At 42.2% G+C, this 15979-nt stretch overlaps 1 protein-coding gene across 1 annotated transcript in view; it reads right to left on the reverse strand.

The window, feature by feature from the left end:
* Window positions 1-15979, reverse strand: part of SMC5 (structural maintenance of chromosomes 5) — a 55477-nt gene that overhangs the window by 25402 nt on the left and 14096 nt on the right. The window contains exons 10-17 of the mRNA XM_081941887.1: window positions 15383-15537; window positions 14523-14636; window positions 12973-13067; window positions 12219-12351; window positions 11802-11975; window positions 4918-5087; window positions 3239-3362; window positions 818-940 (exon numbers count right to left, since the gene is read on the reverse strand). Coding sequence (XP_081798013.1) covers window positions 818-940; window positions 3239-3362; window positions 4918-5087; window positions 11802-11975; window positions 12219-12351; window positions 12973-13067; window positions 14523-14636; window positions 15383-15537 — 1088 coding nt within the window. The remainder of the gene's footprint in view (window positions 1-817; window positions 941-3238; window positions 3363-4917; window positions 5088-11801; window positions 11976-12218; window positions 12352-12972; window positions 13068-14522; window positions 14637-15382; window positions 15538-15979) is intronic.

Consider the following 15979-nt stretch of genomic DNA (forward strand, 5'->3'; position numbering starts at 1 on the left):
TTGTAGAATTTCTGTCCAAAACATGAAACAATAATATCAGCAAGATTTAACCCATGGAAGCAAGAGAATTAACAAGCTATTCTAAGAAAAACAGCACATTGTCATATCCCAAAGGCAATAGTGCCATTCTCTAATGATCAAATGGGGAAACAATTCCTATCATCCTGAATGAGGCAGAAGCATGCATTTGTTGCAGATTCATTGAGAGAATAGGCAATGAAATGAGAATTTATGACCTAAAGTACCACATTGAAAACCAGAGGTAGGAGTGCATCAGGTAATAGTCATGTGATATTTTTACATCATGTGTATGATAGCATTCTGCTATCATTCTGGGTTGACAAATATGCAGAAGGCATGTATGCAGCATTTGATTCCCACAAAAATACTAACAGTGCCGATGTTACTAGTTTGGGTAACGAAACATCTGCAAGAAAACAACCCAGCTCAGAGAGCACCAAGGGCCTCTCATTTCAACTCTGAGCTACAAATATTCTTCTCTATTAATTAAAAATACTATCATAATACAAGTCACGTCAAAAGCTGTGGAATTTCAGACAAACCTAAATTTAACTGCTGCTATCCAGCTTACCTTAATTCACAATTCTGGAGGTAGAAAGATGAAATTCTTTGAGGATGCAAAGGAATCCATTATAGGAGTTGGTTTTATGTTCATTATTTTGTCCATACAAAGGAAAGGCTAACATAGTATTATCTAGTAATTATAATCTATGTGAGCAACCCTCTTATAAATAACTATAGATAAATTAAGTATATTTTCAAGTTCATTTGTCAAGTAGCAAAATGGAAGGCTTACATCCATAGCTCGTAGGTGTACAGTTGCAGTTCTATATTCAGCATCAAGTCTGTTCTTGTGAAAAGTAGCTATTGTGTTCTCTAGCATCAAGTTTGTTTTGTCTTCATTAAGGGCCATACAACTCTGCAGAAAATAAATGCAAATGTTGTTTAGAAAAGTTTGCAAATGTTTCAAGCTTTGAAAATTTAGATATTCCGATTACATAACTCCACTTTTATCCTCCATATAAAATTTAATCCAATGTAGTGTTATCTGTATTAGGTATTCATGATTGTCTAGAACAGTGTTTCTCAAACTTGGCGACTTTAAGTCCTGTGGACTTCAACTCCCAGAATCCCCCAGCCAGCATAGCTTAAAGTCGACTTAAAGTCGCCAAGTTTGAGAAACACTGGTCTAGAACCTACCATATCACTGAAACAAACATCTCTTACTTTTTCTTTTCTCAACCGAAATTGTTTGTCCCACTTAACGCTTCTCTAAAAGTAAAACTTTCTCCCCCTCATGAATGAATCTGAGTACTCATCAAGCAAAATGTTTTCCTCAGTAATCAATGACCAGCAAATCAAAGAATGTTTTTCATTTCCCAATCCCAGCCCACAATCTCACCTGTCAAGGACAAGAATGCAAATAACAGAAAAAGGAGAATGAGTTCCAGAAAGGAAACTTCCCGAAAGAATATTCAGGGAGTTTGAAGTGTTAGTTTTGGGGTCTTTGAGTCAGTGACTCCTGTTGACTTCCTGGACTAGTCCTGCAGTTTCTTTGCAAGATCTTTTGGAAGTGGTTTGTCATTGCCTCCTTCAAAGTGTTGAGGACCAGGGGGTGGCGGGGAGGGGGTGGCGCACTGGCCCAAGGTCATCCAATTGGCTTGTGCCTAAAATGGGATTAGAACTCATGATCTCCCAATTTCTAGCCTGATGCTTTAACCACTAATCCAAACTGGCTCTCAATTTATATGTACTATGAGTTACAGCAGATGTTACGCAATTCTCTGGCAATTCTAGAAAGCTAAGGCCCATTTCTAAAGAATGAATTACATTTATCCAGAAACAGGAATATAAGAATTTCCTACAAATTTAGGAATCCTTCCTTCCTCTTTATAAATCATAACAAGAAACTATTTTTATTTACCATGCTAATAGTACACCATTCCTATGTTATCTTCACCTGTCATAGCTGAACCCATCTTATTTTCCTTTTTCTCCTTGTCATTCTCTTTTTAGATATTAATAATTGAGTATTCCTATCCATCCAATGAAACATGTTGCATTAGGAAAAGGAGAGAGCAGCTGAGGTTATAAATTTAATGTTATTCATTAAAAAAGAATCAATAAACTTTTAAGAAGTTTGAAAAAGATGCAGGAAGGCTCATTATCTCTGCAGCAATCTACACTGCAAATTGTAAGGGAGAGCCATAGATTATTTGTAGAGTACATGCTGTGCGTGTTAAATTTCCAGCTTCTCAACTTTGATCCAGGAAGGTTTTGTGCGCGTAGCTCCATTTGTGTGAGTGGTGGGAATGCGTGCCCGCCACTCATGCAAATGGAGCGCACACAAACACATAGGCTCACCCACCACTTCTGCAGCCCTATTCCAAAAGGCTGAAGGCCTGGCAGTGTGCCTGGGGGTTGGGACCCCTCAACTAGAAAACCTCCAAGGTCCCCTTCCAACTCTGTTATTCTGTTGTTTTCTGTTCTAGGATAATAGGGTTGGAAGGAACCGTGGAGGTCTTCTAGTCCAACCCCGTCCATGGCACGTGATCTTATACCATTCCAGATAAATGGCTGTCCAGTCTCTTCTTGAAAATCTCCAGTGATGGAGCACCCAGAACTTCCACAGGAAAGCCATTACAAGGCAGCTTCCTATAGTTTTATCACAGCACTTGTGCTAGGCTGAAATCAGTGTCAAGAGCAGAGCACTGTTTTATTTGCTGAGGATATTTGGTCTGGCAGCTACTTAGATTTTGGGCAGGCAAAGTAATTTTCTCTTACCAATTTGCAAAACCACTCAAACATCATCTTAAACTAGGTCTCAATGGCCAAATTACTTAACATCTGTGCTGTTGTAGTACAAATACCGGAGTTCAGATCAACAGCAGGATTTATTAATTTGAACTGAGTTCACTTAATACTTGGCAATTAACATGATGAATCACATACTGAATGTCCATCATTAATCAAAAGCATTTGTATTATTGAATGCCACTCAATGTAATACTTCTAAGGGGAAAGCAGTCACTGACAAGAATTTAAGATATGAAACACTAACTATTAACAGTTTATCCAAATTCATTGCATGTTGTAATTATCACATAAAATAGCCAACTTTGTGACAGGAATGAAAAAGAGTAATTCATAATTTAAATGTTTTTATAATATACAACTACATTAAGAGTATCTCCTCTTTTTCAGAAACTGTATTTACCTTTATTAATTGCATAAAATCAATTACAAGTTTTACTTTCTGAGTGTTAAGTTTCTTAATTTTAGCATTTGCTTGCTCAGATTCTTCTTCCAGATTGATGCCATCTTGTTCCATCTGTCTTAAACTGTATAAGAAAGATTTATGAGCAATGTTTCGTGAATTATATTTTGCTCTCAGTTCAACATTATAAAAATATGTTTCAGGGATATTTTGGAAAATTAGAAAATAAGATTGCTACTTTAAGTAGAAAATCATCATTATCATCATCATCATTGGAATATGCTGTCCAGGTGTCCCTAAACTCTCAAAGTTTAGTTTAACACCATCTGGTAACTGTATATTAATCGCACTAATTCTCAATTATGTCTTTAATAAATCTATCCTATCATTTTTCCACTAAGTGCAACATGTTTTAAAACTAGCATAGGTTTCTCCACCCAGACAACACAACAGTATAAGACATCCAGAGATGGGTTGCTGCTGGTTCGACCTGGTTCAGCCAAACCGGTAATGGAAGTGAGGCCTAAATCACAGAACCAGCAACAACCCAGGCCTGCCACGCCCCCCCAACCAGTTCCCTCACCGCCGCTGGGCCGCTGCCATTTTGGATTTTAGTGATTGCGCACATGCCCCTGGGCTGGGGCATGTGTGCAGAACAATTTACATTGAAAAGCGAGTGTGCTGCACACGGGTTGTGAACCGGTAATAAAACCGGCAGCAACCCACCCCTGAAGACATCCTTGTCTCAATTTTCTCAAACTGTATTTAGTTGAATGTATACATAATGTTTAGGCTCAGGATAACTATTACAGCAAAGACATTTTAAAAAAAAATTACACACTGTATTACCTACAAGGTTAATTACCCTGACAGTTAAAATTCCAAGGATATTGCTATTCGGATAGTCTTCAATTTACAATCCTGTAGTTTTGCACAACTGTGTTAGCAGCAGCAGTGGCTCCTAAACTGGATCCTGAATTTGGAACAAAGCAATTACAAACTGCAGGATAGGGAGTTTGCAGCCAGTCCCCACAAACCAGAGGTTTTTTGTTGCTGCGAGCTGGCTGCAAAGGCCCTGTGTTGCAAATATTCCATTATCTAAACCCTGCTTGGATTTTGGAATGGACCTTTTTTAGCCAGCCTCTTTCAGAGCGAAAGGGCTGCTGCTGGGATTTTGGCCTGTGCAGAGCAGAGTTCCTTTGGCATGCAGCTTTTTGAGGCATGATGCCATATTTAATGGCCACTTCAATCAACATCCAACATTTTCAATCTCAACTGTGGTTGTAAGTCAAGGACTATGTGTAAGTACTGTATGGGGAAGGTTGGGTGAAGAGAAAGATTTCAAGCAAGAATAGCAGCCACAAGATGAATGCTGCTGAAAGGAAGAAACAATCATGGAAAAATAACTGAAGAGAATAAAAAAAATTAAAGGGAAAATAATTATGTAACTATAACCTAACTTAGTAATATTTATATTTCAGTTTTAACAGTCTTCTTGTAAGATTTTGTTTTCCAGTAAAGGAAACAGAACTACTATCTATTCATTGTCATAAAATTGTGGCAGTCACCTCTTTTCCTGGAAGGCATATTACATAGGATAAGAACTAGATGATATTTTCTAAATTCTATTTTTCTACCTAGATTTTAAAGTAAATTTGTATAATATTTAAAATACATACCTATCACCTTTCATACTAATTTTTGATTCTAATTGCTTTCTTTTATTTTTTCGTTCCAAGAGTTCCTTTTTCTGTTGACGGAGTTGGTTGTCTTTGCATTCCAGGCGTTTCTGCTTCTCGGAGAGTAACGCCATTTGAGAATCCAATGATTGCAACTGCTTGTTAATTTCCTATAATAAGTAGTGCAGAAGAAAAATTCCATTTTACTGTGCAATCTTACTAAGGATGTTTGCTCTGACTGCTTTAAATTATACATATTTTACTTTCATGTTCAAGAAAGTAACAATTTACTATTTGGATTCAAGTAAACAGATCTGTGCTTTTCATGCACACACACACACACACACACACACACACACACACAGTGTGTATGTTCTCAACAGAAGCTTTTCTATTAATAATAGTGCTCTCTGAGCTTGGCTGTTGGCTTGAGGATGTTTTACTGTCTTACTAGATAACATCATCAACCTTGATCTGCATACCGTATTTATTCGAGTATAACGCGCAAAATTTTGTACCAAAAAAAGGAATCAAAGTGTGGGTGCGCGTTATAAACGAGGGCTGGGGTGGGGTGGCAGTGGCGGCTGGGGAAAATTTACTTGGCATGGTAGCCCCTGAAATATTCGATCCTGCCGACTGGAGGAAGAGGGTGAGAGGCGGGTCCTGTGAACGGCGGCAGCAGCGGCGGCAATACTCGCAACTCAGCTGCCTGCCGCCTTTCCCCTCCTTTGTCTCCCAGCCGGGGCGGCCCGCCACCAAGTTGCGACTATTGCCGCCGCTGCTGCCGCAGTTCACAGGACCCGCGAAGAGGGTGAGAGGCGGGTCCTGTGAACGGCGGCAGCAGCGGCGGCAATATTATTCACGTGTGCGCGTTATACTCGAATAAATACGGTACATTCTAGTAGAATCAATTTACTGTATTTTTCGGTATATAAGACGCACTCCTCTCCCCAAAAGTGGGTGGAAATGTCTGTGCTTCTTATAGAACGAATGTTGCCGAAGCCCCGCCAGAGTTTTCAGCCTTTGTCTCCCAGCAATTTGCCTACTTAAAGCTAACAGCCTGGTCAGCTTCAGCACAGCCTGATTTAGCACGAGCAGCTGATTGGTGGTTAGATCTGCCTCCAGGAATACCACCTATCAGCTGTTTCAGGCTGCAGAGATTGTCGCCACCTATCACTACATCTACTGCTCCATTTTCAGCCTCCTCGCATCGGGACGAAAACAGAACACTTGGAGGCCGAAAATGAGATGCGCAGAGGTGGTAATCCCCTGGAACAGCTGATAGGTGTTATTCTGGGAGGCAGATCCAACCTCCAACCAGCTACTCATGCTAAATCGGACTGTGCTGAAGGTGACCAGGCTGTTTGCTGTTAGGAGGCAAAATGCTGGGAGACAGAGGCAGATTTTTTTTCTTGTTTTCCTCCCCAAAAGCTAGGTGTTTCTTACAGTCCAGAGCATCTTATAGTCCGAAAAATACAGTAATTCTTTTACTATCCAATTATAAACATTCCTTGTTTTTAAAAACTTACACTAGCTTTAAAATGAAAATACACACAATATCTCCTCTACTGAATCTCTAGGCCAGCCTTTTTGTCATTGCGTGCTGAAAGCAATGCAATGCGCCCCCCTGCATTCCACCCATCCTAGCACATGCGCCCCATCCATCCTCGCCCATTTTTGGCTTGAGAGTTGGTACAGGCGGCTTTCCACATGTGCCATAAGTCTGCCATCACGGCTCTAGGCTCTCCAAGATTCTCAAATGAAATTCTACCCTGACTACTATAAGTAAGTTATTTAAGAAGTATGAATTGGTCTACAACTATAAGTTAAAGTGAGAAAAATTCATAACCCAGATTGCCAATATATTTTCAAAACAATAATGACTACTAGCAGTCATAGGTTATAATGATTTGATTCATAGTAAGGTGAAAGTAATACTGCTAGTAACTGAATGAAAGAAAGAAGGATCAAGCATAGCAGCACTTTTCCAAATTTAAGTGTGAAAACAGAGAGAAAGGAAATAAATCAACACATTTTCTTTATTTATGAAGGAGCATAGTAAAAAGGATTGAACCTGGATAGTAGTTTGGTCTCTTTGCTATTTTTAAGACAAAGGCATGACTGAACATGAAAAATAAGCTAGTTTAAAGTTATCCAGTTCTGAAAATATTTTTCATATCCTGATAGAATTTGTATGTCCATCTGTTTTATTGTCTGTCATTGTAGCACATGATTTTATCATCAGTACTATTTTAAATTGTATGCATCTCTCCTATGGTTTGTCATTCTATATCATTATATACCCTGGCTCTCGTTATTAACAGCTTGGACCCTGGGCGGGGTCCAGATAGCCAGGAGGATGGAGGCAGAGGAGGAGGAGGACGGCGAAGAGACGAGAATGCAGAGAATGCAGAGGCTGAGCCGCGGCAGCGAAAAAACACCAAGAGCAGAAAGGAGGAGGTCTATGTGGCTGCCAGGGCGGCGGGACAACGGGACAGCGGAGGAGCGACTCCGGGAGGATAGCGAGTCGGTGAGGAGAACGTGTGGGAGGCGAGCTACATCCTGCTGTGCGGGGGCGGCGTTTGGATCCGACCGGCGGTGGCGACGGGGCGGCAGAAATGGCGCTGGAATATCGGGCGCCCTATTTCTCATCTATCTCTCTGACCGCAGCCTGGCTAAGAGGCCAGTGGGGCCGGTGGGGCTGGAGAAGAAAGCCAGGGGGTCGCCGGAGGTTCTGGGCGACCTCCAGAAGATCAATAGGCTGAGCAGCTGGCCTTGGCACCCCGCCTACCCCCCCGCCCATCCCCCACCCCGCACCCCCGCTGAGGTGCGATCCCTGTATACTCTAAGAACTGCCTCTGGGCCTCTGGGCCTTAAGAACTACCTCTGGGCCTCGCTGGTGGACTGTAGATTACTGTGGATTGCGAGGTCTGCTTCCTCTCCCATCTTATCTGCCTGTCAAATACTCATTGCTCTATTTTACATCAAGTTACATCTTGGACCTGCTGCAAAGAAAAACCCTGCCACAGCCATAGTCATGGATTGATTAACATTTTTATCTATTCAAGGTCTGACATTCTTCGACTGCGAGGGTCCCCCCTCTCGCAGGCATGCCCCCTTGCCCTGAAGAGGGCCCACCTCGATGAGGGGTTTATTAACCCAGAGAGGTGGAGGAAGCGGGGGATTAGGGGTTTTTTAGTAAAATGTTTTTTAAAGGTTTTAAGGGGTTCCAGGGAGGGGGGGGAGAGCTACTTGGCCTTGGGGTATGGACATAGCCAGGTCAACAGGTGGGGTCAGGACGGAGGGGAGGGGAGTAAGGGGGGTGGGAGGAAACACCATTCCTACAAGGGGAATTCCAATTGCGACGGTCGTAGGGAGGGGTGGGCGCGAGGACACTAGAAGAACATACAGTCAGTTGGGAGACCGAGGCCGCTGGATACGCCCGGTCGCTTGTACCAACCCCCGCAGGCTAGGTGGACAGGATCGGCAGAGCCTGGGCCTTAGGCTGATGTTATGTAATGCGAGGTCCTTGATTAATAAGGCCCCCCTCATCAGTGACTTGATCACAGAGGGGGAGCCGGACCTCGCAGGAATAACGGAAACCTGGCTGGGCCCAGAGGGGGGGTTGCCCCTCAGGGAAATGTGCCCTCCAGGTTACCGTGTATTCCACCAGCCACGGGCCCAAGGTAGGGGTGGTGGGGTAGCGATAATCATCCGGGAAGATTTGGCACCGAGAGAATTCACTGTGTCGCAGATATCTGGTTGTGAGTCTCTGGGCGTGAAATGGGGCCCAGGGAGTCAGCTGGGCCTGTTGATAGTATACCTGGCTCCCCGCCATACATCAACGGCCCTGCCCGGGCTCCTCAAGCGGATCACGGAGATGGCGGTTGAAACCCCCAAGCTATTAGTGATGGGGGATTTTAACCTGCCATCGAAGGGAGAGGCATCCGGGGCAGCCCGGGAATTCATGGCCTCCATGACAGCCATGGATCTGACTCAAGTAGTTCAGGACCCCACACACGTAAGAGGCCACATACTGGATCTTGTGTTTGTCTCCGACCAGTGGACGAGTGATCTGGGAAGAGGGAATTTAGTCATCACGCCCCTGTCATGGTCAGATCACTCACTTCTCCAGCTGGACTTCCCTGGCGCTGCTCCCCACCGCGGGGAGGCGGAACCAGACTATCCCAGATGGTTCCGCCCCAGGCGTCTGATGGAACCAGATAGGTTCCAGGCAGAGCTTGGGCCACCTCCTGCAGACCTGCCCCGCCCCCGGGCAGAGGACCTGGTAGCCGCGTGGAATAATGCGGCCGCCGGTGCCTTAGACCGGGTGGCGCCTTTGCGGCCTCTCCGACGGCCACGATCTACCCGGGCCCCCTGGTTTAACGGGGAGCTAAGGGCGATGAAACGCCTTAGGAGACGCCTAGAGAGCAAGTGGAGGTCCTCCCGCTCCGAATCCGACCGAGCACAAGTAAGAGCCTACGTAAGGACTTACCTTGTGGCAATAAGAGTGGCCAAATGTCAGTATTGTGCCACCCTTATAGCGTCCGCAGAGAACCGCCCTGCCGCCCTGTTTCGGGTGACCCGCTCCCTTTTGTCACAGGGGCAGCGGGACCCCCCATTGCTGGGCCGGGCAGAGGAATTTGGAGAGTTCCTGCAGGATAAAATCGATCGGATCCGAAGGGGATGGACCCACCTCAGTGCTCCAGTGGGGACGTCTGAGGCTAGTCTTGAGAGACCATGCTGGGAGGAATTTGACCCTGTTGTCACCGAAGATTTGGACAGGTTGTGCGGGCGACTGCGAGCCACCACATGTCTATTGGACCCGTGTCCCTCCTGGTTGGTACTGGCCTTCTGGGAGGGCTCACGAGGCTGGCTACTGGGGCTGGTGAACGCTTCGCTGGGTGAGGGCCTTTTACCAACCGCCTTGAAAGAGGCGGTGGTGAGGCCCCTGCTCAAGAAGCCTTCTCTGGACCCAACGGAGCTAGCAAATTACCGTCCTGTCTCCAACCTTCCTTTCTTAGCGAAGGTTGTTGAGAGTGTGGTGGCTCAGCAGTTTCCGCGCCACCTGGAGGAAGCTGATTATCTAGACCCGCGCCAGTCCAGCTTCCGACCCGGTCACAGCACGGAGACAGCCTTGGTCGCGTTGGTGGATGATCTCTGGAGGGCAAAGGATGGGGGTTGTTCCTCCATCCTTGTCCTATTAGACCTCTCGGCGGCCTTCGATACCATCGACCATGGTATCCTATTGCGCCGTCTGGAGGGGTTGGGGGTCGGGGGCACCGTATTACGATGGTTCCGCTCCTACCTCTCTGGCCGGATGCAATGTGTGTTGGCAGGAGAGGAGAGGTCAACCGTGAGGCCCCTTATCTGTGGGGTCCCACAGGGGTCGATCCTCTCGCCTCTCCTGTTCAACATATATATGAAGCCGCTGGGCGAGATCATCCGTGGTTTTGGGGTGGGATATCATCTGTACGCTGATGACACTCAGCTGTACATTTCCACCCCAAACCACCCCAACGAGGCTGTTGAAGTGATGTCCCGGTGTCTGGAAGCCGTACGGGTCTGGATGGATGACAACAGGCTCAGGCTCAACCCCTCCAAGACAGAGTGGCTGTGGCTTCCGGCTTCCCGGTTCAACCAGCATTTGCCATCGCTGGCCATCGGGGATGATCAATTAGCCCCGGTGGAAGGGGCACGCAATTTGGGCGTCCTCCTTGATGCCCGGCTGTCTATGGAAGATCATGTGGCAGCCGTGGCGAGGGGGGCGTTCCACCAGGTTCGCCTGGTGCGCCAATTGCGGCCCCTTTTGGACCGGGAGGCCTTGCGCACAGTCACTCACGCGCTGGTGACGTCTCGCCTGGACTACTGTAATGCTCTCTACATGGGGCTCCCCTTGAGGTGCACCCGGAGACTGCAGTTGGTCCAGAATGCAGCCGCGCGGGAAATTATGGGGAGATCGAGGTTCTCCCATATAACACCTATCCTGCGCGAGCTGCACTGGCTTCCTGTGGCCTACCGGGTGTGCTTCAAGGTGCTGGTTACCACCTTCAAAGCGCTCCATGGCACAGGGCCTAGTTACCTGCGGGATCGCGTCCTGCCCCATACATCCCTGCGACCCGTCCACTCACACAGAGAGGGACTACTCCGGGTGCCGTCCTCCAGAGAGTGCCAGAGGGCAGCGCCCAGGAGTAGGGCCTTCTCTGTAGTGGGCCCCACCCTTTGGAATGACCTCCCTCCAGACATCAGGACAACAACCGACCTTCGCTCCTTCCGTATGAAGCTGAAAACCTACCTGTTTCGACTAGCTGACCAGGGATAATACTACAACCTCTCCAGCCCAGGGCATTTTTAATTGGTAATTTTAGTTTTTAAGGGTTAATTTCACTGGGGTTTTAACTTTTTTAGGTATTGTAACTTATTTATTTATTCTTACCTCCTTTGTACGCTATATAATACTTTTGTACGTCGCCCCGAGTCCCTGTGGGGAGAGGGGGCGACTAATAAGTTCAAGTAATAAATAAATAAATAAATAAATATACTGAATATTTATTGTGTCTATTCTGGATATGCCACCATTTTCAGAAGCAAGATATACCTGGCTTTTTCCATAGTGGTGTATTTTCTGAAACTGCTCAGAAAAATTGTAGACTCAGTCCACGTATGAAAAAATTAAACATTTGCCATTAGGAAGAGAATTAACTGATACTGCTAATATTAAATAGTAAAAGTATTATTTTTTTTAAAAAGGAAATGCTCCATGATATAGATATAAAAGAACAGAAAAACTGCAAAGGACAAAGACATTTTAGAATTAAAAACACCCAAAACTTCAAATAAAAATGGAATCTTGCTTTCTTGAAACATTACAGAAATTAACTTACATTTTTTTTGTCTTCTAACTGTCTTCTTTTATCTGCATCCACTGTAACAGTAAGATACTGTGCTGGCCTCAGTGATATATTAGTGGAAACAGACTGGTTTGTATAGCGGGATATTTTTACTGTGTACTTTTCTTCTGCTGTGTAGATTTGCCTAAGTTTTGTTTCCTTTATTACCTGTACACAAAAACAAGTGATAAAATGAATACAACAGGAAGTAAAGAAGTTATCTGCAGCTCCAGGAAGTCTAGTGCTGTCAGCTAAGGAACTTCCTGGCAAGCTGAAAGGAGGTGGATGGTGTATCTTTCTTTGTTGCTCTCATAATGTTTGGTTAATAAAATCTTTTTTGGCATTTCACCATGGATCACTATTGTTTTTGTCTCTCAGCTGGCAATGGAGGTGTTCAGACATGCATCTCACCCTTTCAATCATATTCCTAGTCTTCTCTGTTCCTACAGGAACCTCATAAATATGATACTGATGACACAGATAATTCATCACAGGAAGGGGAGCATCGAATAACTCCCTTAAGTAAGAGAAAAATCCGTATCGGCTGAAAAAAAAAGAAAGAGAAACAGGTAGAAAGCTTTCTGTTACTATTAATACACATATTCCCAGAGCAATGAAGCGGAGATAGAAATGTGTGGAAAAGAAGCATCTTACATTTACTAAAATAAAAATTAAGTTTATGCAGTACAAAAACTAAATGGTACAATTCTTTTCAGGTTATAATTGTACCATAACCTAATTGTGTTGATTTTTCTAATCAAATAAGTTAATTTTATTTACAAGTTAGAAACTATGTTATCAAGTAAAAAACATTCTTTAATTTCAAAAGAAAACAACAGTCAGAAAGTAGGCATATGCTATTTTTGGAATATTTATAGACAAACTAAGAAAGCCAGTTGGGTGACTTTGGGCCAGTCACTCTCTCTCAGCCCAATACACCTCACTGGGTTGCTATTGTGGAGAAAATAGGAGGAGGAAGGTGTGCTGGATATGTTCGACATCTTGTTACTTGTAAAAATAATAAAAATGGGATGCAAATAAACCAATAAGGGAGTAGAAACAAAAAACTATAAAAGATAAAACCACCAAATCAAGCACTGTATATCACTTTTATATAGTAACACATATTAATTTATCTATTTTAACATAGGGCTGTAATACTTACTATAGTTCTTCAATTGGTTTTGAAGGTCTTTTTTCAGCAAATGATTCACTAGGTGCACATACAGCATTCACTCTTAGTTTGCGATTATCCCGCATCTACAATAGGTTGCACCAATAAAGAAAATGTGAATTCATTTATATAATAATAATAATAATAATAATAATAATAATAATAATAATAATAATAATATAGTGTATGATAATATTGCCTTCTGAATCTAACTAAGGATATTATTTCTGCATTGCCACTGTATACAAACAGTCCCTGATTACCACTTATTTCATTTAGCAACTATTTGAATTTGTGTTGGTGTAAAAAACAACAAGCTTTGCAACCATCCTCGCATTTGTGACAGTCGCAGCACCCTCTGGCACAATTTCTACTTATGTGTTTCATACCTGACCTCTGGCAAGGAGAGTTAATAAACATTACCAAAGAAAAACCTAAGTCACAGTCATATAATGTCTTGCTGAATGACCATGGGGATTCACTTTACAACCAAAGCAGCAGTGAGGTCATAAGCATGTCACGGTTACAAGGTATTTCACGAGCAATCATGGCACTTAGTGACACTTTGCTGGTATCAATTGTGGTTGTTAAGCAAGGACTACCTGTATAAGATAATTAAAGTGCTAAATTCTATGTATATTTTTGCTTTCTTTTCAAATGGTAAGATTAACCAAAAATTGTTCACAAGTATTTGAGAATTATTATTAACTCTGTATCAGAAAGAGCACTGTTATATCTTTTAAGGAGACAGTCCTATTAAGATTGGAGACCTGCCTTAGAATAATAGTATTCATAAAATTGCTTGTAACTTGAACAAAAGCCAGCAATGATTAAATATCCATTTAAAAATCTACTGCAATCTTACAATTAGTAAAAGCACATGATGTAGGAAATAGGTTCTACTTTATTCTGTTAAATGAATCGTGTGAAGAAATGCATCCAATTCTGATTGCACACATTGTAGAGATGTAGAGAAATGAAATAGGTTACTCAGGAGACAGTAGACTCTATTACTGTGTGTTGACAGTATTGAAAAGAAGCTGTATCTTGCACCAAGCAAGAGTTTGATATTAGGACAAAGTTGGTGAATGGCTTTTTCTATACTGCTATAATACAACTCCAAGAATTTCTCATTAGTGATCACCCTGCTGGTGATCCTGGTAGTGTCTATCTTATGTCCTTTGAAAGATTTATCGGCCACTGAAAGCAGAATTATTATTGTAAACAAGAATAACAGTCCATCAAGCTAAGAGTAAGGAAACTCTCCCTCCTTGCTCTGTGTAGCCTGAAGCTTCAAATATTCATCTTTATTGCTGAACAGAATAGATCTCCCTCCCCAATTCTACTCTCTCAACAAGACAATTTCTAAAATATATAATTATATCATATAACTCCCTGGCTGATGGTGGAAATGCTGTTTAATTAAGCAATGTTAGTGCTACTATAATGCCAGTAATGACATACAGTGCTAGGTGTCAAGCACCTACTTATTATTAAGTCTCCTAAACAGCAAGATTCTAACAATTTGAACAGAACTTTACCTCCTTTAAAAATATTTCCATATCTTCCTTCAATTCAAAGACAAAGGCCTTCATGTCATTAGCAGAAATGTGATTTTCTACATATTTAGAGTGTTTATTATCTTTCATATTGATCTATATAAGAAGAAACTATAGTTACAAAAATAATTGCATTTAATAATTTTTTAATAATGTACACTACTCCCTCCACATAATGTTGCTATAGAACAGGGGTCCCCAAACTTGGCAACTTCTTTAACACTTGTGGACTTTAAGTCCCAGAATTCTCCAGCCAGCATGCTGGCTGGAGAATTTTGGGAGTTGAAGTCCACAAGTGTTAAAGTTGCCAAGTTTGGGGACCGCTGCTATAGAACACTACTGTAAAAGGCTTCATGCATATCAATACAGCTTTGACTGTACAGAGCAGAAAGTCAGTTTGGAGGGTCTTCACAAAACAGTGCAACTCTTCTCCAACAAGATCTATACTGAACAGTACCCATTAAGAAAAGGTGTTATACTTCATATATATTGTAGCCATGAATGCAACGAATCCCCACTTGAAGGTTACAATTTGTGAGCATATTATTACCTTCACGTAAAATAATTAAAAATGTTGATGTATCACAATTCTGACATTTTTTAGAATGCTCTTTATAACACAGGCATATAATAAAGCATCAGAATAAAAACCTTTGGTTTGATATTTTTGTACTTAAGTTTCAAGTGACAAATTATATTGAAATAGCTAACTTAAGATGTCAAAATACACATATCCCAGTTGTTAATAAAATAATGGATTATTTAGAAAAGTTTTTAAAAACAAGATTATAACGGAAGTAATGATTAAATTTTAGTAATAACACTGAAGTGAGTCAGCTTACTGAAAGCAACACAGGGTCACAGACGGTTCTTTTAAATCGGTCTCTATTCTGTCTTAGCCACATAAGAGCATCGTGTGTATCTTGGAATCTCCCTTTCAGCTTCTCTTCCTTTATATTCATCAGATTTTCAAATTGAGCAATGCGATCTGCTATACCTGTAATTTTAATAACCCTGAAATATTTACTGTATATATGATTACAAATATAGCTTTCCTCCAATTTTACTAACAGACAGTGAAGGCATACTTAATTGGATACTTTTCTGCTCTTCTAACAGAGGTTAATGTTTGTAAGAACTTAATGGAGATTTATGAACTATTCCTATGAGATTATCCAATAAGAGTTGCTGAATTTTCACCAGAAAACAAATGTATAATAACTGCTATTCAAAAGATGTCTAAGAATGTAGTTCTTATAGTAATAACCGCCCTTTTCTTCAACCAATCATCATTAATATAAATTATAACTAGAGAATAAGACAAAATCCAAGATATTTTTACATACTTATATAAATCTCATTCCCCAAAGCTATTCCCCAACATCTAGCTAGTCTTAGAACGTCTAGGAATATTCCATAAAGAAGTATAATGTGAAAAA

The sequence above is a fragment of the Natrix helvetica genome (genome assembly GCF_964273705.1).
Source record: "Natrix helvetica genome assembly, chromosome: 2".
Lineage (NCBI taxonomy): Eukaryota > Metazoa > Chordata > Lepidosauria > Squamata > Natricidae > Natrix > Natrix helvetica.